At 48.3% G+C, this 19,943-nt stretch overlaps 1 protein-coding gene across 1 annotated transcript in view; it reads left to right on the top strand.

Annotated features, from left to right (window-relative positions):
• The window catches only part of LOC142570684 (2-Hydroxyacid oxidase 1-like), a 55,464-nt gene extending 40,743 nt beyond the window's left edge, over window positions 1-14,721 (top strand). Inside the window, exon 5 of the mRNA XM_075679032.1 lies at window positions 14,587-14,721. Within this exon, the coding sequence (XP_075535147.1) occupies window positions 14,587-14,654 (68 nt within the window). The 3' untranslated portion in view covers window positions 14,655-14,721. The remainder of the gene's footprint in view (window positions 1-14,586) is intronic.
• The last annotated feature ends 5,222 nt before the right edge of the window (window positions 14,722-19,943 follow it).

The following is a 19,943-nucleotide window of genomic DNA, read 5'->3' as shown; positions in this document are numbered from 1 at the left end:
TCGCGCTGTTTAACCTCAGTTCTAGATACATTATAGCACGGGCAAACTATAAGTATGATGAAGTTAAAGAAAAGCGAGAATCAGTAATAACAGCCGGTAATATATATGTGTCTGGATCACAGTTGCAGTTGTTCTGACAGCATAAACATAGTCAGTGTGAGTGACTCGGTCGCTCACACTGACTCGTCTGTATGTTTTGCTACGTTTTGAGATTATTTCACATCAGCGATGCGCCGTTTCTATAATAACCGAAGCTAACAGCGGTCTAAAGCTGTAGAAGTAAACGAGTGCACCACTTTAGCAAATCCCACGTGGAAGGCGGCGCTCAAAGGCTTCTTGAATATGCGAAATGTTTAGTGAACGTGTAAAAGGAATACAAAAAAAAACGATGTGCAATCGCACACATCAGCGACAACGAACTCAAGGCAGCCGCGTCAGCGGAAGAAACTCAGCGTGCCTTTATCGGCCGCGCTGTTACCACAACATCGCACTCGGGCCCGTTCACCCACTATACTCGACGGGTGAACGACATGTTGCCCCGCAGAAACCATTATTAATTAATCGCGATCCATGAACCGCACAGCCGACGCACACTCAACTTGCGCGCAGGTGTGCAAATCAACCGGCGAAATCCCCGACACCCTTCCAAAACGTTTCCAACTGCGTGCGTAACAGGGCAGCACAGGAACATGAAAGAGCCAGATTGCGGTACGAAAAGGCACTTGATTCAGTAGAGATACCAACAGTCATAGCCGCATTGCGTAATCAAGGAATACAGAACGCGCGTAGATACCTTGGAAAATATCTGCGGAGGTTCTACAGCTACCCTAATCCTACACAAGAAAAGCAGGAAAATACCTATAACGAAAGGGTTCAGACGGGGAGACACAATCTCTCTAATGCTATTCACTGCTTGCTCGGTAGAAGTATTCAAGCTATTAAACTAGGAAGGCTTAGGAGTAAAGATCGACGGCGAATATTTCAGCAACCTTCCCTTTGCTGATGGCATTGTTCTATTCAGCAACAATGCAGACTAGTTACAACAAATGATTGAGGACCTTAACAGAGAGAGTGTAAGAGTGGAGTTGAAGATTAATATGCAGAAGACAAAGATAATGATGAATAGCCGGGCAAAGGAACTTGAGTTCAGGATCGCCAGTCGGCCTCTAGAGTGTGTGACGGAGTATGTTTACCCAGTAAATTAACCACATGGAACCCTGATCATGAGAAGGAAATTCATAGAAGAATAAAATGGATTGGATGACATACGGCAGACATTCTCAGCTCCTGACTCGAAGCTTGCCATTATCATTGAAACGAAGGTGTACAATCAGTGCATTTCACCAGTGCTGACATATGGGGCAGAGACTTGGAGACTGACAAAGAAGCTTGAGAACAAGTTAAGGAGCGCGTAAACAGCGATGCAACGAAGATTCTAGGCACAACTTTATAAGACAGAAAGAGAGCGGTTTGGATCAGGGAACAAACGGGTACAGGCCATATTATAATTCACATCAAGAGAAAAGGATGGAGCTGGGCAGGTCATGTACTGCGCAGTTTAGATAACCACTGGACCGTTAGGACATAAAACAGACTGATGATGATGATGATGATGATGAACACTGACGCGCTCCGCAGGCCCAACTGGGAGCAAAGACATGTAGGGTAAGACAGCAAGGACTGCATGTGAGCACGAAGGCTCGGAGATATGAGCGTTAAGTGTTTCAGAGAAACATGGCGACTGGGAACATCAGTTATTCATTGTGAAGGCGTCTGCATTGAACCACTAGGTTCAGTTACACGCCTATAATGCGAAAGTACATGTTGGCTGGGCACTACAGCCAGATGTATAAATGGTGCCTGAACAGAATACTCACATCCTGTGAAACTCTCAGCAGTCGACGCTGCGAGCGGAGCATTTTGACTGGGCAAGTCAGTCAGCTTAAATAATCTTGCCTGACTCTCTTGCCTTACGGCTGAGCATGAAACACTCATTCGAGCTACTTTAAGAGCTGTATCAGAACGCACTCGCGAATGAGAACTGCACTGAATTGCGGAATTCACTGAAAGCATACCTGAACTGTTGCCTGTGAGTGTTTTAGAAAATATTTTCCACGAGGGGTATATGCCTTAATATGCGTGCGACTGTAGCCAAACCATGCAGCAATGCGCTCGACATGCAAACTGAAAGGTGATGCACTGCCCTCATACGTTTTCCGTGGAGCTTGCGGTGGGGCCGCTTTAACTGGGGTAGACTGTTCCAACACTCTGCGCTGATTCACTCTCGCTGATGGTGAAGTCGAACAGGCGTTGACCTGCGGTGCACTGTCAAAGTCCGCTGCACCGTATAAGTTCAGTGAAGTCTGATGATATTCCGTCCAGCGGGAACCAATATCAATTGGAGTCCGGTGCGGAAGATGAGGCTTAGACACAAGACAACGTCGATCCATCGATCACTACCTTCAATGCCTCAATAGCGTCGAGTCCCAGAAGTGATGAACCGCGTTCACTGACATAGAAGTCCACGGCAGCAGGCTTACATTGGAACTTGACGATTGCGGATAAATAGCCCAGATTCTTCACTACTTGCTCCGAGTAGTTCTGGATGATTAAATGGGACAGAAACAAGCGGATATGTGAAAAGTGCCTGTTGTAGTCCTGAAGATTCATCAGCCACACAACCGCTCCGGTGTGAACCATCAACTGTAGAGTCACATTGTTCAACTGGACGGAAATGCGCATAAGCGGTAAAGCGCCGACAGTGTGGCCAATGTGTAGAATGGTTGCTGCCTTTATAGTAGTACTGTCTTGCGTTTCCAGCTCATTGACTGGTCCTGATCTACTTTCGGGGGAAAGGCAGATTTGGAAGAAATGTCCCTTTTTTCCACGTGTCTGGCGGAATTTGTGGCAGGCAGGACTACCTGGAAAATTCGCCCAGTGCAGCGGCGAGCCGCGGTGAACACAGCCGCCGGGCAAAGCCGACGGCGCGGAGGCAGCGAAGGCGCTCGGTTGTCTCCATTCCTGACGGGGAGGCCTACTTCGATGCTTTCGGCGTCCGTCATCTCGGCACGGTCATGGGGGAGCGTCGGTCCATTGGCCACCATATTGAATTGAACATGACGGGGAAGGTTACCGCCATCTTGGACTGGAACAGGGGGGAAAGATCGCCTTCTTGGACCGGAACAGGGTGGGGAAGACCGCCATCTTAAAATGCAGCAGGGCGGGGAAGGTAACTACCATCTTGAAGGTCCCGAGGAAGACGAGACTGGTCGCGGCCGCCATCTTGTGGCCGACGACGCCGTCAAAGGGCATCTACCTGTAGAAAGCCGAGATTCTCCATTATTTTATCGGTTCGTTCCTCTTCCTGCGCAATTTCCAATGCTTTTTGACGGCAAAGTACTCGCCGAGTTGAAAGGACAGGCGGCGAAGTTTATGTGACTGCAAGCCGCAAAGGATCTGATCTTGGACCATGAGGTCCGTAGCGGGACCATACTTCTGGCTTTGGCGAGCCCTTGAACTTCTTGGATAAATTCTGCAGTAGGCTCTGCTGGACTTCGTAAAGTGCGGTTGAAATGGACGCGGCTTCAAAATTCATCGTCTTCTGCAGAAAAGCACTGGTCGAGCACTTGAAGCGCTACTTCATAAACGTCAACTGCCCCAAGTCCCCTGCGCGTTCGTCGGCTTCAGTCTGCGTTTCGATGGGGATGTAGGAAACGCTGACGCCTTCCACCGCGTTGAGGAAGAGCGCTCTTTTGTGTTCCGGCATAGTGGTCTTGGCAGCGGCGTCGATGTATGCCTGCAACACACGTCACCATTTGAGCCAAGGGATGGCCAGTACGACGGTGCCTGACAAGGAGGGGCCGGGGGGTATTCCCGCTTTCATGCCGAGCAGTAACAGGCTGGGCGGAAGGGTGAGGGCAGATGCAAGGACGACGCCGCAGTACCGTCGTAAACGGCAGAAAGTGCAGAAATGCTATAGCAAGGAGGGCAGCAGAAGTGGACAGTGGGCTTGCAGAAGTAGCAAGCAGGAATCAGGCAGTCGTATAAAATGCACAAATAGTGCCTGAACTAATGGCAGCAGAAATGAAAGATGCCGTGAAGAAGTTGGCAGGCGCAGCATACAGGTAGGCGCGATGTACTTGGATCATTCTCGTCGCCAAATGTTGTTGGAATGGCCACTGGAAAGGCGACTGCGCCATGTACTACTCAGATAACATGGCGCATGGCTTCGTGCTCAGAAGGGTTTATCTTCCTCGCAAAATGTTATGTCGGCGTGGCCGCCATGAACGCCGCGCTGGTGCGTTGGGCATGCTGGGATGGCGGCCTGAAGAGAGACACGGGGACGCAGATAGGGACCGAGACAGTCTGCTCATAGAATTATTTTAAGTGCGGCGCCTTAAATAGGCTTCGCATCCCTACGTCCGCGCCCCCTGAGGGCGAGTCAGTTATGGTTTCGAAACAGAAACCGCCGATATAACATCGGGGAAGACATGAGTACCACAGATCCAGGTGAAACGTGAACGTCTCTGTGTTGTTGATCGTAAAACACCCTTGGTTCTCTTGAAAGCTCAGGAGGCGAGGGTCGGTTATTTCTCCTGCTTGCGCTGCCCTGGTGATGACGACTAATGCATATTCGCTGGCCTCTGCGGCGCCGGATGGAAAGGATGTGTCCAATTGCAATGTTTGTTCACTGCTGAACAACAGGAAAAACGGGGAATAATCGGCAGTGTCGTGGCGCGAAGAATTACGTGCACATGTGACATGGGCGGAGCAAGGTCCCAATCAGTATGGTGGGACGAGACATATTTGCAAGCACGGCTCTCAGAGTTCGATGGAGGCGCGATGAGAGACCATTAGTTTGCGAATGGCAAGACGTAGTCAGCTGGTGCCTGGTTGTACAGAACTGTACTATGTCGGCGATGAAATTTGAAATAAATGCCCAGCCACGGTTAGTAAGCAGCTGGCCTGGAGCTCCTTAATGTAAAATCACGTCCTGTGAAAGAAAATCGGCGGCATTTGTGGTGCAGTTTGTTGGAAGTGCTTGGGTGACTGCGTAACGCGTGGCGCAATCTGCCGCCACGGTGACCCACTTGTTGCCAGACGCTCATACAGGGAAAAGGGCAAGTAATTCCAAGCCAACGCGTAAGGACGACTGCGGCGGGACGTCATGCGATTGAAGGCAGTGAGCGTCGATGGCGTTTTTCGGCGCTGGCATTTCTCACAAGCCACAAAGTATTTCCGGACGCAGCGCGCAAGGCGTGGCTAAAAGAAGCGTCAGAGAACGATGTCGCAAGTGCGCGAGACGCCGAGGTGACCGGCCGTCGGTAAGTCTTGAAGTTCATGGAGAAGTGCTGAGTAGAGGTGCTTAGGAATGACGGGGAGAAGGGCAAGGTCATCGGGACGAACGTTCTGGTGGTATAATACACCATCCCGGAGGTCAAACAAGCGAAGGAATAAATCTGAATGCCAAGATTTCAAATTATCAATGATGGTGCGCAAAGTGGCATCATTGCTTGTCGGTGACATGGAGAAGTTGAGAAACGGAGAAAACGCAAGCGTCGGTATCGGTGTCAGCGGGGGCGGGTGGTTCGTCCACTGGATATTGTGATAAATATTTGGCGTCTTCATGTAGGCGGCCGGACTTGTGCACTACTATATAGCCGCGGAACTCAGGGGTCAAACCTATCCGCAGGATCCTTAAGTGACGAAAGCCAACATAGCACGTCATGGTCCATGATTACCGACAAGTTCGTGCCATACAAGTACGGTTGCAAATTAGAAAACACCCCGCCGTGAGCCAGGCATTCGCGCTCTATAATGGAATAGTTTCAGTCCTCTGCTGTGAGAAGGCGCCTAGCTTAGGGGAATAAACGAGTTTGTCTCCGTTGTGTTTGGGCTAAGACGCCTCCGATCCCGTGACCACTGGGGTCGGTACGTACTTCTGTAATGTAGAAGGAGTCAATTGGCCCAATATTAGTAGCGTGGTGAAAGTGGTAGCCAGATGGGCAGGACCGGAAGCTTCAGCGGGACCCCGCGTAAACGGCACTTCCTTCTTCAGAGGATCAGTAAGTGATCGGGCAATTCCTGCGAAATCTTTCACGAAACGTCGGATGTAGGAGCATAGCCCTACAAAACTTCGGACGTTTTTCAGAGGTTGGTGTACAGGAAATGACGTGACAACACCAATTTTCCCCGGATCTGCTTGAATAACAGAAGCATCGACGGGTTGACCCAGCATTTTAATCTACCGGTGACCGAAGTGACACTTCAATGAATTCAGTTAGGGCGCAGACTTCCGAAATGCTTGAATACATGATAAGCGCTCAAGGTGTGTCTCTAAAGTAGGGGAAAGTACGAGAACATCGTCTAGGTTGCAAAGGCATGTCAACCATTTGAAGCCGTGAAGCAAAGAGCCTATCATACGTTAGAACGTTGCTAGGGTCTTGCATAGACCGAATTGCATAACTTTGAATTGATATAGACTATCAGGGCTGAAGAATGCGGTCTCCTCATGGGCCTTCTTATCCAAAGAAATCTGTCAATAACCATGCCGAAGGTCTCCTAATTATAAGTAATTCACACCGCGGAGACAATCCAGCGCGTCATCGATTCGAGGCAAGGAGTAGGCGTCCTTTTTCGTAATTCCGTTGTGATGACGATAATCTACTCAAAAACGCCACGTGCCATCATTATTCTTAACATGCGCAACGGGCGACGCCGAAGGGCTTAACGAAGGTGTAAAAATGTATTTGGCTAGCATCTTGTTCACTTCATCTTGACTAACTTTGCATTCCCAACCTTGGCAGGCTTTTCTTATCCAATTGGCTGATAAGGGGCGAGGACTACACATAAGTGGAGAGGGTTACGTTAGCGCCGAACTAGTGCACTGAAAGTGTATAACTAGATCAGGAGGGTTCCGGTGTCTGCGATTGGCCCGCCTCCGCTTTCTCAGCTTCCAGTCACTGGGTGAAAATTGCGGCGGCGTGCGACCACAAGATGGAAAATGCCACTAAAACTGATCGATAGCGAAAAAAGTTGGCAGAGCAATGCCGTATACGTGATTGAAGGCAGCAGGAACGTTAGTGACATGTAACAGGTTTATTATAAATACGCAAATCGATTGCTTCTCACCGGCAACCCCGTGTAGCTATTGCCAGAGCGATGGCTACACTCTTAAGCAAAATTACCCCCTTTGGGTCGTATCTTGCCACACAACAATGATCCTCATCTGTCTTGTCCGCATTTCCTTTCTTTAACGCTGCGAACCCGGTACTTCCAAGTCACAAACGGCATGCGTGTTATCAGCATGGCAGAGCATTCTCGAGATCAAAGTAGCGAACGCAGCGCTTCGAAGAAAGCGAGCGCAAGCAAGACAGATGACTATTATTGTTGTGTCGCAAATATACGCCCCAAATGGTGTACATTTGTTTAAGACTGTTTAAATTATGGTGTTTTACATGCCAAAACCACTTTCTGATTATGAGGCACGTCGTAGTGGAGGACTGCGGAAATTTCGACCACCTGGAGTTTTTTAACCTGCACCTAAATCTAAGTACACGGGTGTTTTCGCATTTCGCCCCCATCAAAATTCGACCGCCGTGGCCGGGATTTGATCCCATGACCTCGTTCGTGCTCAGCAGCCCTACAGCATAGCCACTGAGCAACCACGGCGGATTGTGTAAGACTGTAAGCGGACATTTTATTTTACTTCCGGAACAGTGCAGCCTCCGGCTATTTCGAAAAAAAAATCAGTTTTGTTTGGCCCATTAAGGCATGTTTAATGCGTAAATGTCACCTTGACGTCGTGAGCTAATGTGATTTTATGACTTCATGTGGCCTAAAGGCGAAGTGAGCACAGTCAGCAAACATTTTACCAATAGCGGTGGGCCCATTGCGAAAAATGTGGGCCATTGTAAACAATCTTTTCTTTGTTTGGTACATTTATGCCTAATCAGTGTGAACGTTATATGAAATTGGGGAGTTTTAGCGGTTTTTCTGACCTCATGTCACCAACAGGCAAAGGGAGGAGGGCGTAGCTGGAAATACGTTTGATCAATCATAGAGCGCTGGTTGCAGAAGTGGGATGGAAGCAGTTTGGAATAGCTTTACGTTATAGTGCCAGATAACTCAATAGCAGTGCTGAGGAGGACGTACAGAATTAAGTCAAACTTTTGGTTGTACTACCATATAAAGATGACACTCAACCAGAAGCGGCAACTTCCGCTTGCCTAACAACGGAAAAGAGAACATTATAAGGCCCTACAAATGGTCCAGAATAGTGCAAATGACAGTTTGTGCATCCCGCTGCATTGTACTTCTCTGCACTTTTTAACCAGAGGGATGGACAAAGTTTCGCATAAGGTTTGCGGTTGCGACGAGATCACCGAAGATACCCTTGACCACTCCCCTACTTTCGACTTGCCACCGTAGGCCGACTTGACGAAAACGAGATCGCAGGCTGGTTTCGAGATAGGTAGAGAGAACATAATGGAAGCTGAACATGCCAGCTCGGCTATATGCAGGGCTTCCTGAGATGAGATGTTTGAAAATACATGAAGCGGAAAACAGACAGCAAGAGAACTGTTCTAGAGAATCACCCTCACAGAAAGCTATAGAGCTCGCCTATGGCAACCAAACATTGCAACGCCTTTTGCATACACTGTGAACGCGTGTCGGTGCTGCATGTACGTTGCTTTCCAACACATGCCCTTCTTTTTTTTCACGGTATAAAACTAGCAGCAGTTTGTATTGTTAACTTCCGAGCTGTTCCTCTTATTGCTGATTTCGAATTTCACTGTGTATGACGGATGGGTTAACCGTAAAGTGATACCTGGGTAAAGGCTGAGTCCATCTAGAAGGAAATAAGATGGGAACAAGATGTCATCTTTGATATTGCCACATGGTGTGGCACAGCAAGGGGACTGAAGAGGAAGAGAACGAGGTTCGTCTCGGCATCGCGCGTCAAAGGTTAGGTTACGTGAAGTACAAACGCCTGGATACCAATTCAGCGTGTATACTTCAATGGGGTGTACGCGACAATTTGGTGGAGCTTCCTGGGTACACCCAACTTATACAGGAGACCCCCCTGGGCAGCAAGAACCTCGCCCAATTGGAGGTGACTCCAGTGCACCGCACAATCCGGCGAATACGAGACCTCGCCCTAGAATTTGGAAACCTCCAGGAAAAAGTGATGACTACGACCACTGCGACTTCTACGGAAAGGATGACACCGACTTACCTAACGCTGCTGAACCCCCAAGTGCCGACGGCTTTTCATGGCGACATATTTGAAGACGTGGAAGACTGGCTGGCGGAGTTCGAGCGCGTGGCTGCGTTTAACGAGTGGGACAACAACGCCAAACACAGGAACGTCTACTTCAGCCTCCAGGATGGTGCTCGCACGTGGTTTGTGAACCGCGAAAGTGCCCTGTCATCCTGGCCTCAATTCCAGCACAAGTTACTTCAGACTTACTCCAGCCCCGATCGCCCGGAAAAAGCGGAACGAGCCCTTCAGTCACGCGTCCAAAAGCCCAACGAAAGCGTCACCGTGTACGTGAAGGACATGACGCGTCTCTTTCAGCGTGCCGATCCGGGCATGTCGGAAGAGAAGAAGGTGCGTCATCTGATGAGAGGCGTAAAGGAACAGCTCTTTGGCGGTCTTATTCGGAATATGCCCAACTGTCGCGGAGTTCCTCACCGAAGCCACCGCAATGGAGAAGACGCTGCAGCAACGTTCGAACATGTACAACCGACAAGTAAACTCCGCCTGCTCTCCGGATACGCCGGTAGGCTTCGGGTGCGACGTCGCCTTGCTTTGCGAGCTGATTCGCTCAGTGGTTCGCGACGAGCTGCAGAAGCACCACGGTACGTCGCCACCGCCAGCCAGCTCCCTCGTCAGCGTCGTACGCAACGAAGTACAGCCGGCACTGCAGGCATCTCTTTCCAGCAGTGAAGCGCCACCTCTGCCAAGTGAGTCCGGAAGACTTACGCGGAAGACTTACGCAGAAACATTACTGAGCCCCGCCCAGGCTTTCGTACCTACTTATGTTGCGTCGCGAGTCGCGTTGCAATCGGCGCAAGCCGCTCCGACAACTCCGCTACCGTGCTTCGACGACCGCCAAACGCCCGCGAGGAAACCAGAAGTTTGGCGAGCACCCGACTGACGACCGCTGTGCTGCCACTGCGGCGAAGCTGGTCATGTGTATCGGGAGTGCCCCTATCGACGACTCTGCCGCGGGGTTTTTCCATCGATTCGCCTCGACCTAGGTTTGGCCAGACGCCTCCCGACATCGCAGAATTCATCGAGCAGCAGCGCAGGACGGGCGCATCGCAGCGGCAGTCACGCTCACCTTCACCGCGACGATATTTCCCTGCTCGTGATACCACCTCGAGGATGACGCAAGGGAGATCACCAAGTTCACGCCGGGAAAACTGACGGCAGTGACCTTCCGAGGCGGGGCCGCTGATACTCTACTCGCTGAAGACCTCGTATCGTGCCGACCGCAGAACAACGAAAATACGACGACGCCAGAACCAGTTCTCGCCAACAAGATTTCACTGGACATACCTGTGTTGATCGACGGCAGAAAAATGAGTGCACTTGTAGATACCGGCGCCGATTACTCTATTCTTAGTGGCAAACTGGTGAGGGTTCTGAAAAAAGTTACGCTACCCTGGAACGGGGCACCAGTTCGCACGGCAGGTGACCACGTCGTCACACCACTTGGCTAATGCACGGCGAGAGTACAAATTCGAGGTGCTGCTTTTCTCGCCACTTGTCTGGTTCTACGCGAGTGTTCTTGCGATTTGATTCTTGGGATGGACTTTCTCCGGGAATATGGTGCCATTATTGACCTCCACGAGCGCTGCATCACTTTCTCGACGCAAAGGGCAACAACACAGACCGACGCCGTCGGACACAGATCCGCACTTCGCGTTTCGGACGACAGCATCACGATACCGCCGCGTGCAAGTGTTATGGTTCTGGTCAAGTCCGACGAACTACAAGACGGTGAAGCCATTGTAGAAGGCAACATTTCTATGTTGCTGGCACAAGATATTTGTGTAGCGCGAAGCCTTGTGGAACTTCGTGATAGTCAGACAGCGCTCCTCGTTACCAACTTTACCTTTGAGCATCGGCACATTTTTCGTGGCACTGCCGTCGCCTATGCCGAACCATCAACGGACATCGTCGAGTGATTTGCTTCTGAAGTGGACACAGACGACGGTTCACTCAGGGACATCGATGTAGACTCCGAGCTTACGGACGACCAAAAGAGCGCACTGTAGGAACTTCTGACCGAATTCCGCGCGTGCTTCGCTCGGTATACTATGGTGGGCCAAACGCCGATCACGAAGCACCGAATAACGACATCCGCCGACGCACGCCCCATCAAACAACAGCCTTATCGTGTCTCGCCGAATGAACGTGAGGCAATTCAAGCCTAAGTCAAGGAGATGCTACATGATGGTGTCATTCAGCCTTCGCACAGTCCGTGGTCATCCCCGGTTGTTCTGATCAATAAAAAAGACGGAATGCTTCGTTTCTGTGTTGATTATCGACGCCTCAACGATGTCACCAAGAAGGACGTGTACCCACTACCACGTATTGATGACGCTTTAGACAGGTTGCGGCGAGCTAAGTATTTTTCGTGTCTCGATCTAAAGAGCGGTTACTGGCAAATTGAGGTAGATGAATGAGACCACGAAAAAACTGCTTTCGTCACTCCAGATGGCCTTTACGAATTCAGGGTACTTCCTTTCGGGCTCTGTTCGGCACCAGCAACTTTCCAGCGAATGATGGACACCGTTCTCGCTGTTCTGAAGTGGCAAACGTGCCTCGTATACCTCGACGACGTGGTTGTTTTTTCGGCGACATTTGACGACCACCTGAAACGACTGCGGCAAGTTCTCGAAGCCATTCAGTCGGCTAACCTCACCCTTAAGCCTCAGAAGTGTCACTTCGGCTACAAGGAGCTTATGTTTCTGGGACATGTGGTCAGCGCGGAAGGCGTTAGCCCCGATCCCGCGAAAACTGCCGCTGTAGCTACGTTTCCAACACCTACCGACAAGAAAAGTGTCCGACGCTTCCTGGGCCTTTGCGCATACTACCGGCGTTTCATCGAAAATTTTTCGAAGATGGCGGAGCCGCTGACTCCACTCACGAGGGACGATGTATCGTTCGTCTGGGCCTCAGAGCAAGAGACTGCTTTCACTGAGCTTCGACAGCGTCTGGTGTCAGCACCAGTTCTGGTCCACTTTGACGAGGAGGCGGACACGGAAGTTCATACAGACGCCAGTAACGTCGGTCTTGGTGCGGTGCTTGTACAACGGCAGGAAGGTATTGAAAGAGTGATTGCCTGCGCAAGTCGCACACTATCGCGTGTAGAGACCAACTACACCACTACAGAGAAAGAGTGTCTTGCCGTCGTATGGGCGATGGCCAAATTTCGACCTTACTACGGCCGCCCATTCAAAGTTGTAACCGATCATCACCCGTTATGATGGCTTGCAAATTTGCGGGACCCTTGTGGGCGACTGGCAAGGTGGAGTCTACGTTTGCAGGAGTACAACGTGATCATCGTGTACAAGTCGGGCCGCATACACGAAGATGCTGACGCACTCTCGCGCGCCCCTATCGACACTACCGACCAAGACATTGTGGACGACGGCGTTTTCCTTGAGGCCGTAAGCGTTACTGATTTGTCCACACGGCAGCGCGCAGACGACTCACTACGATTTATATTCGAACATCTGGAAGGACGAAACCCATCAATACCCCGGCACATCGCTCGAGGATTGTCGTGTTTTTGTTTACGACATGGCGTCTTGTATAAGAACTCCGCTGCCACCAACAAGACATACCTTGTGGTCGTTCCACCACAACCTCCGTGCCGAAGTTTTGTTCGCCTGTCATGACGAGCCTCCGTCTGGCCATTTGGGTTTTACGCGAACGCTTGATAGAGTGCGCAAATCCTACTACTAGCCAAAACTCGCCGCGTGTGTTAAGCGGTACGTCCAAGCCTGCCGTGAATGCTAGCGCCGAAAGTCGCCAGCTGTGTAGCCTGCGGGATTGCTGAATCCGATTGACCCACCTGCCAAACCATTCGACCAGGTCGGCATGAATCTTCTGGGCCCGTTTGCACTGTCATCTTCTGGCAACAGGTGGATAATCGTCGCCACAGACTATTTAACACGGTATACTGAGACAAAGGCGTTGCCTCGAGGCACATCTTCTGAGTTTTCCCAGTTTTTCACACAGAGCATCGTCCTACGGCATGGCGCCCCATCGCACGTCATCACAGACCGAGGCAAAGCCTTTACAGCACAGCTCATTGAAGACGTTTTTAAGCTGAGCTGCACGACCCATCGAAGGCCAACTGCCTATCATCCGAAGACAAACGGCTTGACCGAACGACTGAACAAAACGATGACTGACATGCTGTCTATGTACGTAGATGTACAGCACAAGACGTGGCACGAGATACTCCCATACGTAATGTTTGCCTATAATACTGCTACGCAAGAAACAACACGCTTCACGCCGTTTTACCTCGTTTACGGCCGTGAAGTGCAGACTCTGTTAGAAGCAATGCTGCCATGCGACAACATCGCTCACCTCGATCTCGCCCAAGATGCCGAACTCTTCGTGCAGCGCGCGGAAGAAGCCCGTCAGCTTGCCCGAGTGCACATAAAGAAACAACAGGGCATCGATGCGCAACGTTAGAATCTCCGCCATCGACAAGTCGACTTCCAATCTGGCGATCAAGTTTTGGTCGGGACTCCCGTGCGCCGAAAAGGACTATCCGAGAAGCTTTTGAGTCGCTACATCGGACCTTATAAAGTGTTGCAGCGAATTAGTGACGTGAATTACGAAGTCCTTCCTGACAGAAGCCAGCCTTCCCGACGTCGACAACCGCAATCTGAGATTGTGCATGTTGTGCGGTTGAAACCGTACCATAGCCCCTAAAATTCGACGTTTACAGCCGCTTAGGTTAGTTTTTGTTGTCGCTCGTCCCTGATTGCCTTGTGACTATATCGCACACGACAGTGATTGTGACTATAGCCTATGTGTTCGTCCTAGGCCATCTCGGCGCTCTCACGTCAAGCCTATGTATGTTTTCATTCTTTCATTATTATTATTATTGAAGAGGGGGTAGTGCCACATGGTGTGGCACAGCAAGGGGACTGAAGACGTAGAGAACGAGGTTCGTCTCGGCATCGCGCTTCAACGGTTAGGTTTCGTGAAGTACAAACGCCTGGATCCCCATTCAGCATGTATACTTCAGCAGGGTATACGCGACAATATTATGAAGTCGTAAACGGTACGCACTTCTCTAAATTGTTTCACTGCCACCGATAACTAACACCACTTTTACATGTTACCTCTATGCTAGTGGTTTCTGTCGTTCGTGTGGCGCTGCAAGACCACGTGATTCCGACCAGCTGCTAACCGTGTGATGTTTATTGTTTTGTGTTCTGCAAGAGAGGCCTTTGCCCTGCAGTGGGTGTAACCAGGCTGATGATGATGATGATGAGTAATCAGCGTTTAACGATGCGCCCTCACTTCTTATTTTGTTGTTGCAGGTCACCCGTGCGTGGGCGCTCTTCGGGCACAAGACTTGATTCGCCAGGAGCGCTATGGCCTTCTATAAACAGGCTGCTTAGAGTGTGAGCTCTCTTGTAAATGCAATGGTTTACGCAATAAATATGAAATACTGCACAATATCAGCACTAAAGGAAACTAAAGGCATGACAAAACACATTGTCCTGTCACTAATGCCCGCTATCTCCATTTCTATTCGCGCAGCAGTTGAACTTACAGCTAAGACGAATCGCAGTCCGCCAAAGGGTATACCGTGCAATAATTTATTGCGATGCGCAATAAATTTATTCTAGCTAATACAATTCCTACGCGGTGTTCTTGCGCTGGGCTGTATTCATTTACGTGTTTTGTTCATGACGTAGACTTGGCACTTTGCAGAAGTTCCCACTCCTGATGTTTGCATCTAACTCGCATAGAGAAAGCTAAGTTAGCGCTAAAAAGCAAGGATCGCCAGACACGATAACACCTGGTATAATTGTCTGTCCTTGGTCATTTTAGGCCTTCTGACGATCGCAGCCTGGCAGGCCAACTAACTCCATGCTTGACCTCAGTGACCTTCTATTGTTACATGAACAGTGTTTTTTAGAGCGCATCACTTAGGCGTCCATGCCTGCGGTGAGCGTCGCCCGCGGTACCTCGTAACCGAGCGAACGAGCACAACGTAGTATGCGAGCAACCGCAGAGCGCAGCGGAAGGCGAGAGTCGGCAATAGCGAAGAGATCAGAAAAGCGAAGGAGGATGGTGCAGCATAACCATAAGGCGGAATGCGGAGGAAGAGGGTGCGTCAAGCATGAGAAGAAAAGCGTAGTGCCGCACAAGACGAACTCCGTGGCGACGATGACTACGACATGGCGCCAGAGTAGTGCGCTTCGTTTGTTCACGAAAGCACTGCATGAGCGGAGGTCTGCGGCGGCTGCTGTGAATCGCGCCCGCGCATCACCCACGCGCTGCCTCTCGCGATCTTTGGCAGCAACAGCGGCCACGACGACATCTGTTTAATTTGTATGTTGCGCTGCTGCAGAATCCTGAAAGACGCAAGCTACGACGACGAGATAAAGAAAAAGAAAAGAGCGAATTCACTCACGTGCCCTTACGAAGCCAGGATTAACTAACCCAGCTTGGAATCAATGACACGTTGGTCGGCGCCACCGTCGACAGACCCAGTATAATAAGCGGCCCAGTGGCACCACGGAAAACACTTTGGCAGCAGCAGTGGCCACGACGACATCTGTTTAATTTGTATGCTGTGCCGTTGCAGGTTGGTGCTCTCTCCTTTTTTCTCGTAGGAAAAAGATTTGTTTGGTCAATTGCCTCACTGCTGCTGCCAAGTGTGCCGCAATTTATAATGGTGATGAATGACCGGAGTGTCAATCAGCTCTGGAAGATCACTATGGCCTGTCCTGCAGTGAATGCCACACCGTGTTCCATATATGCAAATGCGCTAGCATGTCAGAAACTGCGCTGAAATCGAAAAATCACTATAGAAAACCTTGGAGGTGCAATAAATCTAGAGCACCAAAATCTCCGACTCTACACAGCCAGATAAATCAGAAACCGAGCCAAACATACAACATGTGGCATATGCTGCTAGCTATTAATCAAAAACTGGAATTCCTGATGCATCTGAAACAGACCGTTGAAGGTGTCGAGAAATATGTACAATGTTGTCTGATCAACCGGCTAATTTGCTAGAGCGTGTGCAGAAAAAGGGGGCATTGTTGTGCCATACCACTTGTCTATCATCGATGCGACCGGATCTGCCATACTACGTGCACCATGTGGCTATCCGCGAGGCGACGAGAGCTCCCACTTCTCCGCGACGAATCATGAATTCCACGAGGGGGTCTTCAAGAAGCACCCAGCCATCTCTGCGACGAATCAATAATTCGACGAGAGTGACGTCGGCCCCTGCCAAACTGGTTCCTGCCGACCAGGGGTCGCCAACGGGACTAAAGGGAGAACCAGCCGAGTGCGAGGAGAGAGAGAGTCGCTTGCTGCCGCCCAGTCAGTCTGATGCCCTCTTGCTGCTACATGTTCGCTATCATCCACTGTCTGTAAATATTGTATAAAGCTTTTCGTTTCTTCTTCGCTGAGGAAAGAGACCGTCTTTCGTCCTTTCGTCCTCCACCTCGAAGTCAAAACAGTATGCAATAAAAAAAATATAAGAAAGAGGGTTGAAAAACCCGAAGGAAATTAATGTACCGAAGCCCTCGTAAGTCAGCTTGATGAACTAGAGTGGTTGAGTAGACGCGCTAACCTACAGTTTTATGAAATCCCTGAAACCGGAAAAGAAGCTATCTTGGCAAAAGTTAATGGTATCACTATTAAGATTCCGCCCCCGCCGCTATCTGGTAATAACGTAGGTGCCGTACACCAGCTGCCAATAGGGCACTGTAGGATTCCTGCGGTTATCCGCCGCTTCGCAAAGCAAGAAACCCAAGATCGGTGGTGGGCAAACATAAAAAATATCGCGAACGAAAATGGAAACATGTAGGTGCTAGAGAATCTGACCAAAAGGAAACGCGAACTGCAGGGAAAAAAAAACGAAGGATTGGCCAAAGAACACGGCTACAAATACATCGGACAGAGTAACGGAAAGGTACTGCTCAGGAAATCTGAGGCATGTCGGTGACAGTCGTATCTAAAGTTTTTGAACTTCATGAACTACCTTAGGGGACCGGCTTTGCTTAATATTTTACGTTTTCGCCCCCCTCATGGACGGACTCCTTTCTCTTTCGGAACAAACAATGCGTCAATCATTCCTGCCGTCTGCTTTATCCGCTATGTCTACTCATGAAAACTAAATGACGTCTTTCTTTTGCATCAAAGCACAATACTTGCGCAACAAAGGTGACGAGTTTGAAGCGTTTCTTTGCACACTGCCGTTTCAACATAATAATAGTCGCTGAAACCTGGTACAAATATAGTTATGAAGCATTATAGTTGCCAAACGACAACGCGTATGTGCAAAATCGCCCTGATAACCGAGGCGGGGTGTTATAATAGCGACAGAAAAAACTTTGGAATGCGGCCGTCTCACTGATTTCACTGTACCTCATGATGACTACGAAATACTCTACCTACAAAGTGGTAGAAATATCTTCTCTGTTATCTACCGGCCTCCTAAAAGCAACTTTTCCGATTTCCTTGCTTTCTTGACGAATATCTCCAATGCGTCACAGAAAACAACCTGGATCTAGTTTTAGGTGTTGACGTCAACATTGATTTTCTTTCATATTCTACTAACAAACTGTAGATTGAGTCCATATTGCAATGCAATGGTTTCATTTCCTTCATAAATGAACCCACACGATTACAGGTAGCGACGGCAATAGATGTCTTTTTTATCAGCTGCGCAGCAGATTGTCTTAATTCTGGAGTAAATAATCTTCATATAAGTGAACATCTTCTAACATACATCATTCTTGCGTTAGTAAACTCTAAAAAACAATGCACATACCCTACAATCATGTACCGGCGCATTAAGAATGACACCTTGAATTACTTTCTGGCAAGACTTACAACCTTGACAGGGACGTTGTGCACAATAAAAATGGTCCAGATAATGCTTAAAATGCCTTAATTGCGATACTTAAATCTGTATATGAACAAAGCTATTCTACGGTAACGCTCAAAAAGCCCTGAAAAGCTAAAAAATCATGGGTAACCGCAGAATGCCCTAAAATGATCAAATAGAAAGCAGACCTTTATAACCGCCCAATCCAAACCACGACACCAAATGATCTTGTACAATTTTAAAAAATGCCGGAACCAAGTAACGTCGTTTCTTCGTCATGCGAAACAAAGATATATAGAAAAACTGTTCAGTCAACACTTCTTAAAAAGGAGCGATCTTGTGTGGCAGAACATCAACCAATATTTAAATTGAGGTAGAACTGCTAATGGTGTGCTTGAACTTTTAGTGAACAATGAAGCTGTGAGTGGGAAAAGGCTGGCAGACAATTTCAATGCTTACTTCGCGTCTCTGGTTTGAAATGTCTTGACTTACGGGTTATTTCCAGTGCATTCGTGTCACCAAACGATGTGAATGAAATCAAAAATTGCCTCCTGGCTTTACGCAACAGTAAGTCGCTTGATATTAATGACCTTAAAATTTTACCCATAAAACATGTAGCCGATGTAAATAGTTCAGTGCCAGAATACATGTTTATATGTTGTATCGAACAAGCAGTATTCCCCAAAAGAACGCAGATTGCTAAAGTCACGGTTGTTCCTTAATAAGGATACAAAAGATTCTCTCAAATTATTACCCTATCTCCATTCTACTTGATTTCTCCAAGTGTTTGGAAAAGATACTATTCAGATGAATGTCTGGTTTTCGTGAAAAACATAACGTACGAACTCCCAGCCAACATGGTCTTCACCAACATCTTAGGACGGAAACCGCGCTTCTGACCCAAAAAGAGCTTATCTTAGAGTCATTTGACCAGAAACTTCTCACTCTTGTGGTATTCATTAATTCTTTAAAAGTGTTTGATCGCATCGCTCACAAAATAATGCCCGCTAAGCTAGAGCACGACGGTATTCGCGGGAAGTTTCTTAAAATAATTCATTCTTATTTCATTTCTGAAGTACCCCATACGACAATCCTTCCATACTTTCCTTAGAACAATTATCAACTTCCTATCTACTTTAGCAACATCCTATTGACTTTTACTTTTTAGTAGCGTTTGTCAAAAGAAAGTTCGTTACGTTATTTTTTCTAACTTCAGTATGTTAAAAAAATTAATAGAAAGTTAAAACACACTATTTTAACCTTTTTGAAACATCATTCAATAGGAAGTCAATAAAAATAATTATGTTGTTAAAGTACAAAACCATAGTTACAAAACATGCATGAATATTATTAAATAAGGTCATAATTTTAGGTGAACACGGCTTGTGCAAGATAGTTTTGTTTCATGCACAGGTGTGGATTTGCTTCATTTTCAATCAACTTTCTAGTAACACTGGTTACTACAAAGCTTTTTAAAAAATGATTCAGTCAAAAGTGAATAGATAACATAACCTGAACTATAAACGAATATGCAAAGACTGACTGCTTTTAAAAATTTCATTGCACAGTAGGTTTTCTTGATTTTTAAACTTCGTAGTAACAGATGATAGTAGAATGCTCATAGGAAAAAGTTTCTTTGAAGAAGGCACACAGGTGGATTTTCAAATGGCATTATTACATGTACAATATATGTATATATGGAACTTCTTGCTCCTTCTTTCTGCTTTAGAGTAACGTATGCATGTGGTACAAATTAAGCATTCTATATTCACTATATGCAAAAACAAGGTTAAAGTTTCTGTTGCATTTAAATGTAGAGAT

The sequence above is a fragment of the Dermacentor variabilis genome, chromosome 2, assembly GCF_050947875.1.
Source record: "Dermacentor variabilis isolate Ectoservices chromosome 2, ASM5094787v1, whole genome shotgun sequence".
Taxonomy (NCBI): Eukaryota; Metazoa; Arthropoda; class Arachnida; order Ixodida; family Ixodidae; genus Dermacentor; species Dermacentor variabilis.
This window is presented reverse-complemented; position numbering and strand designations above follow the sequence as displayed.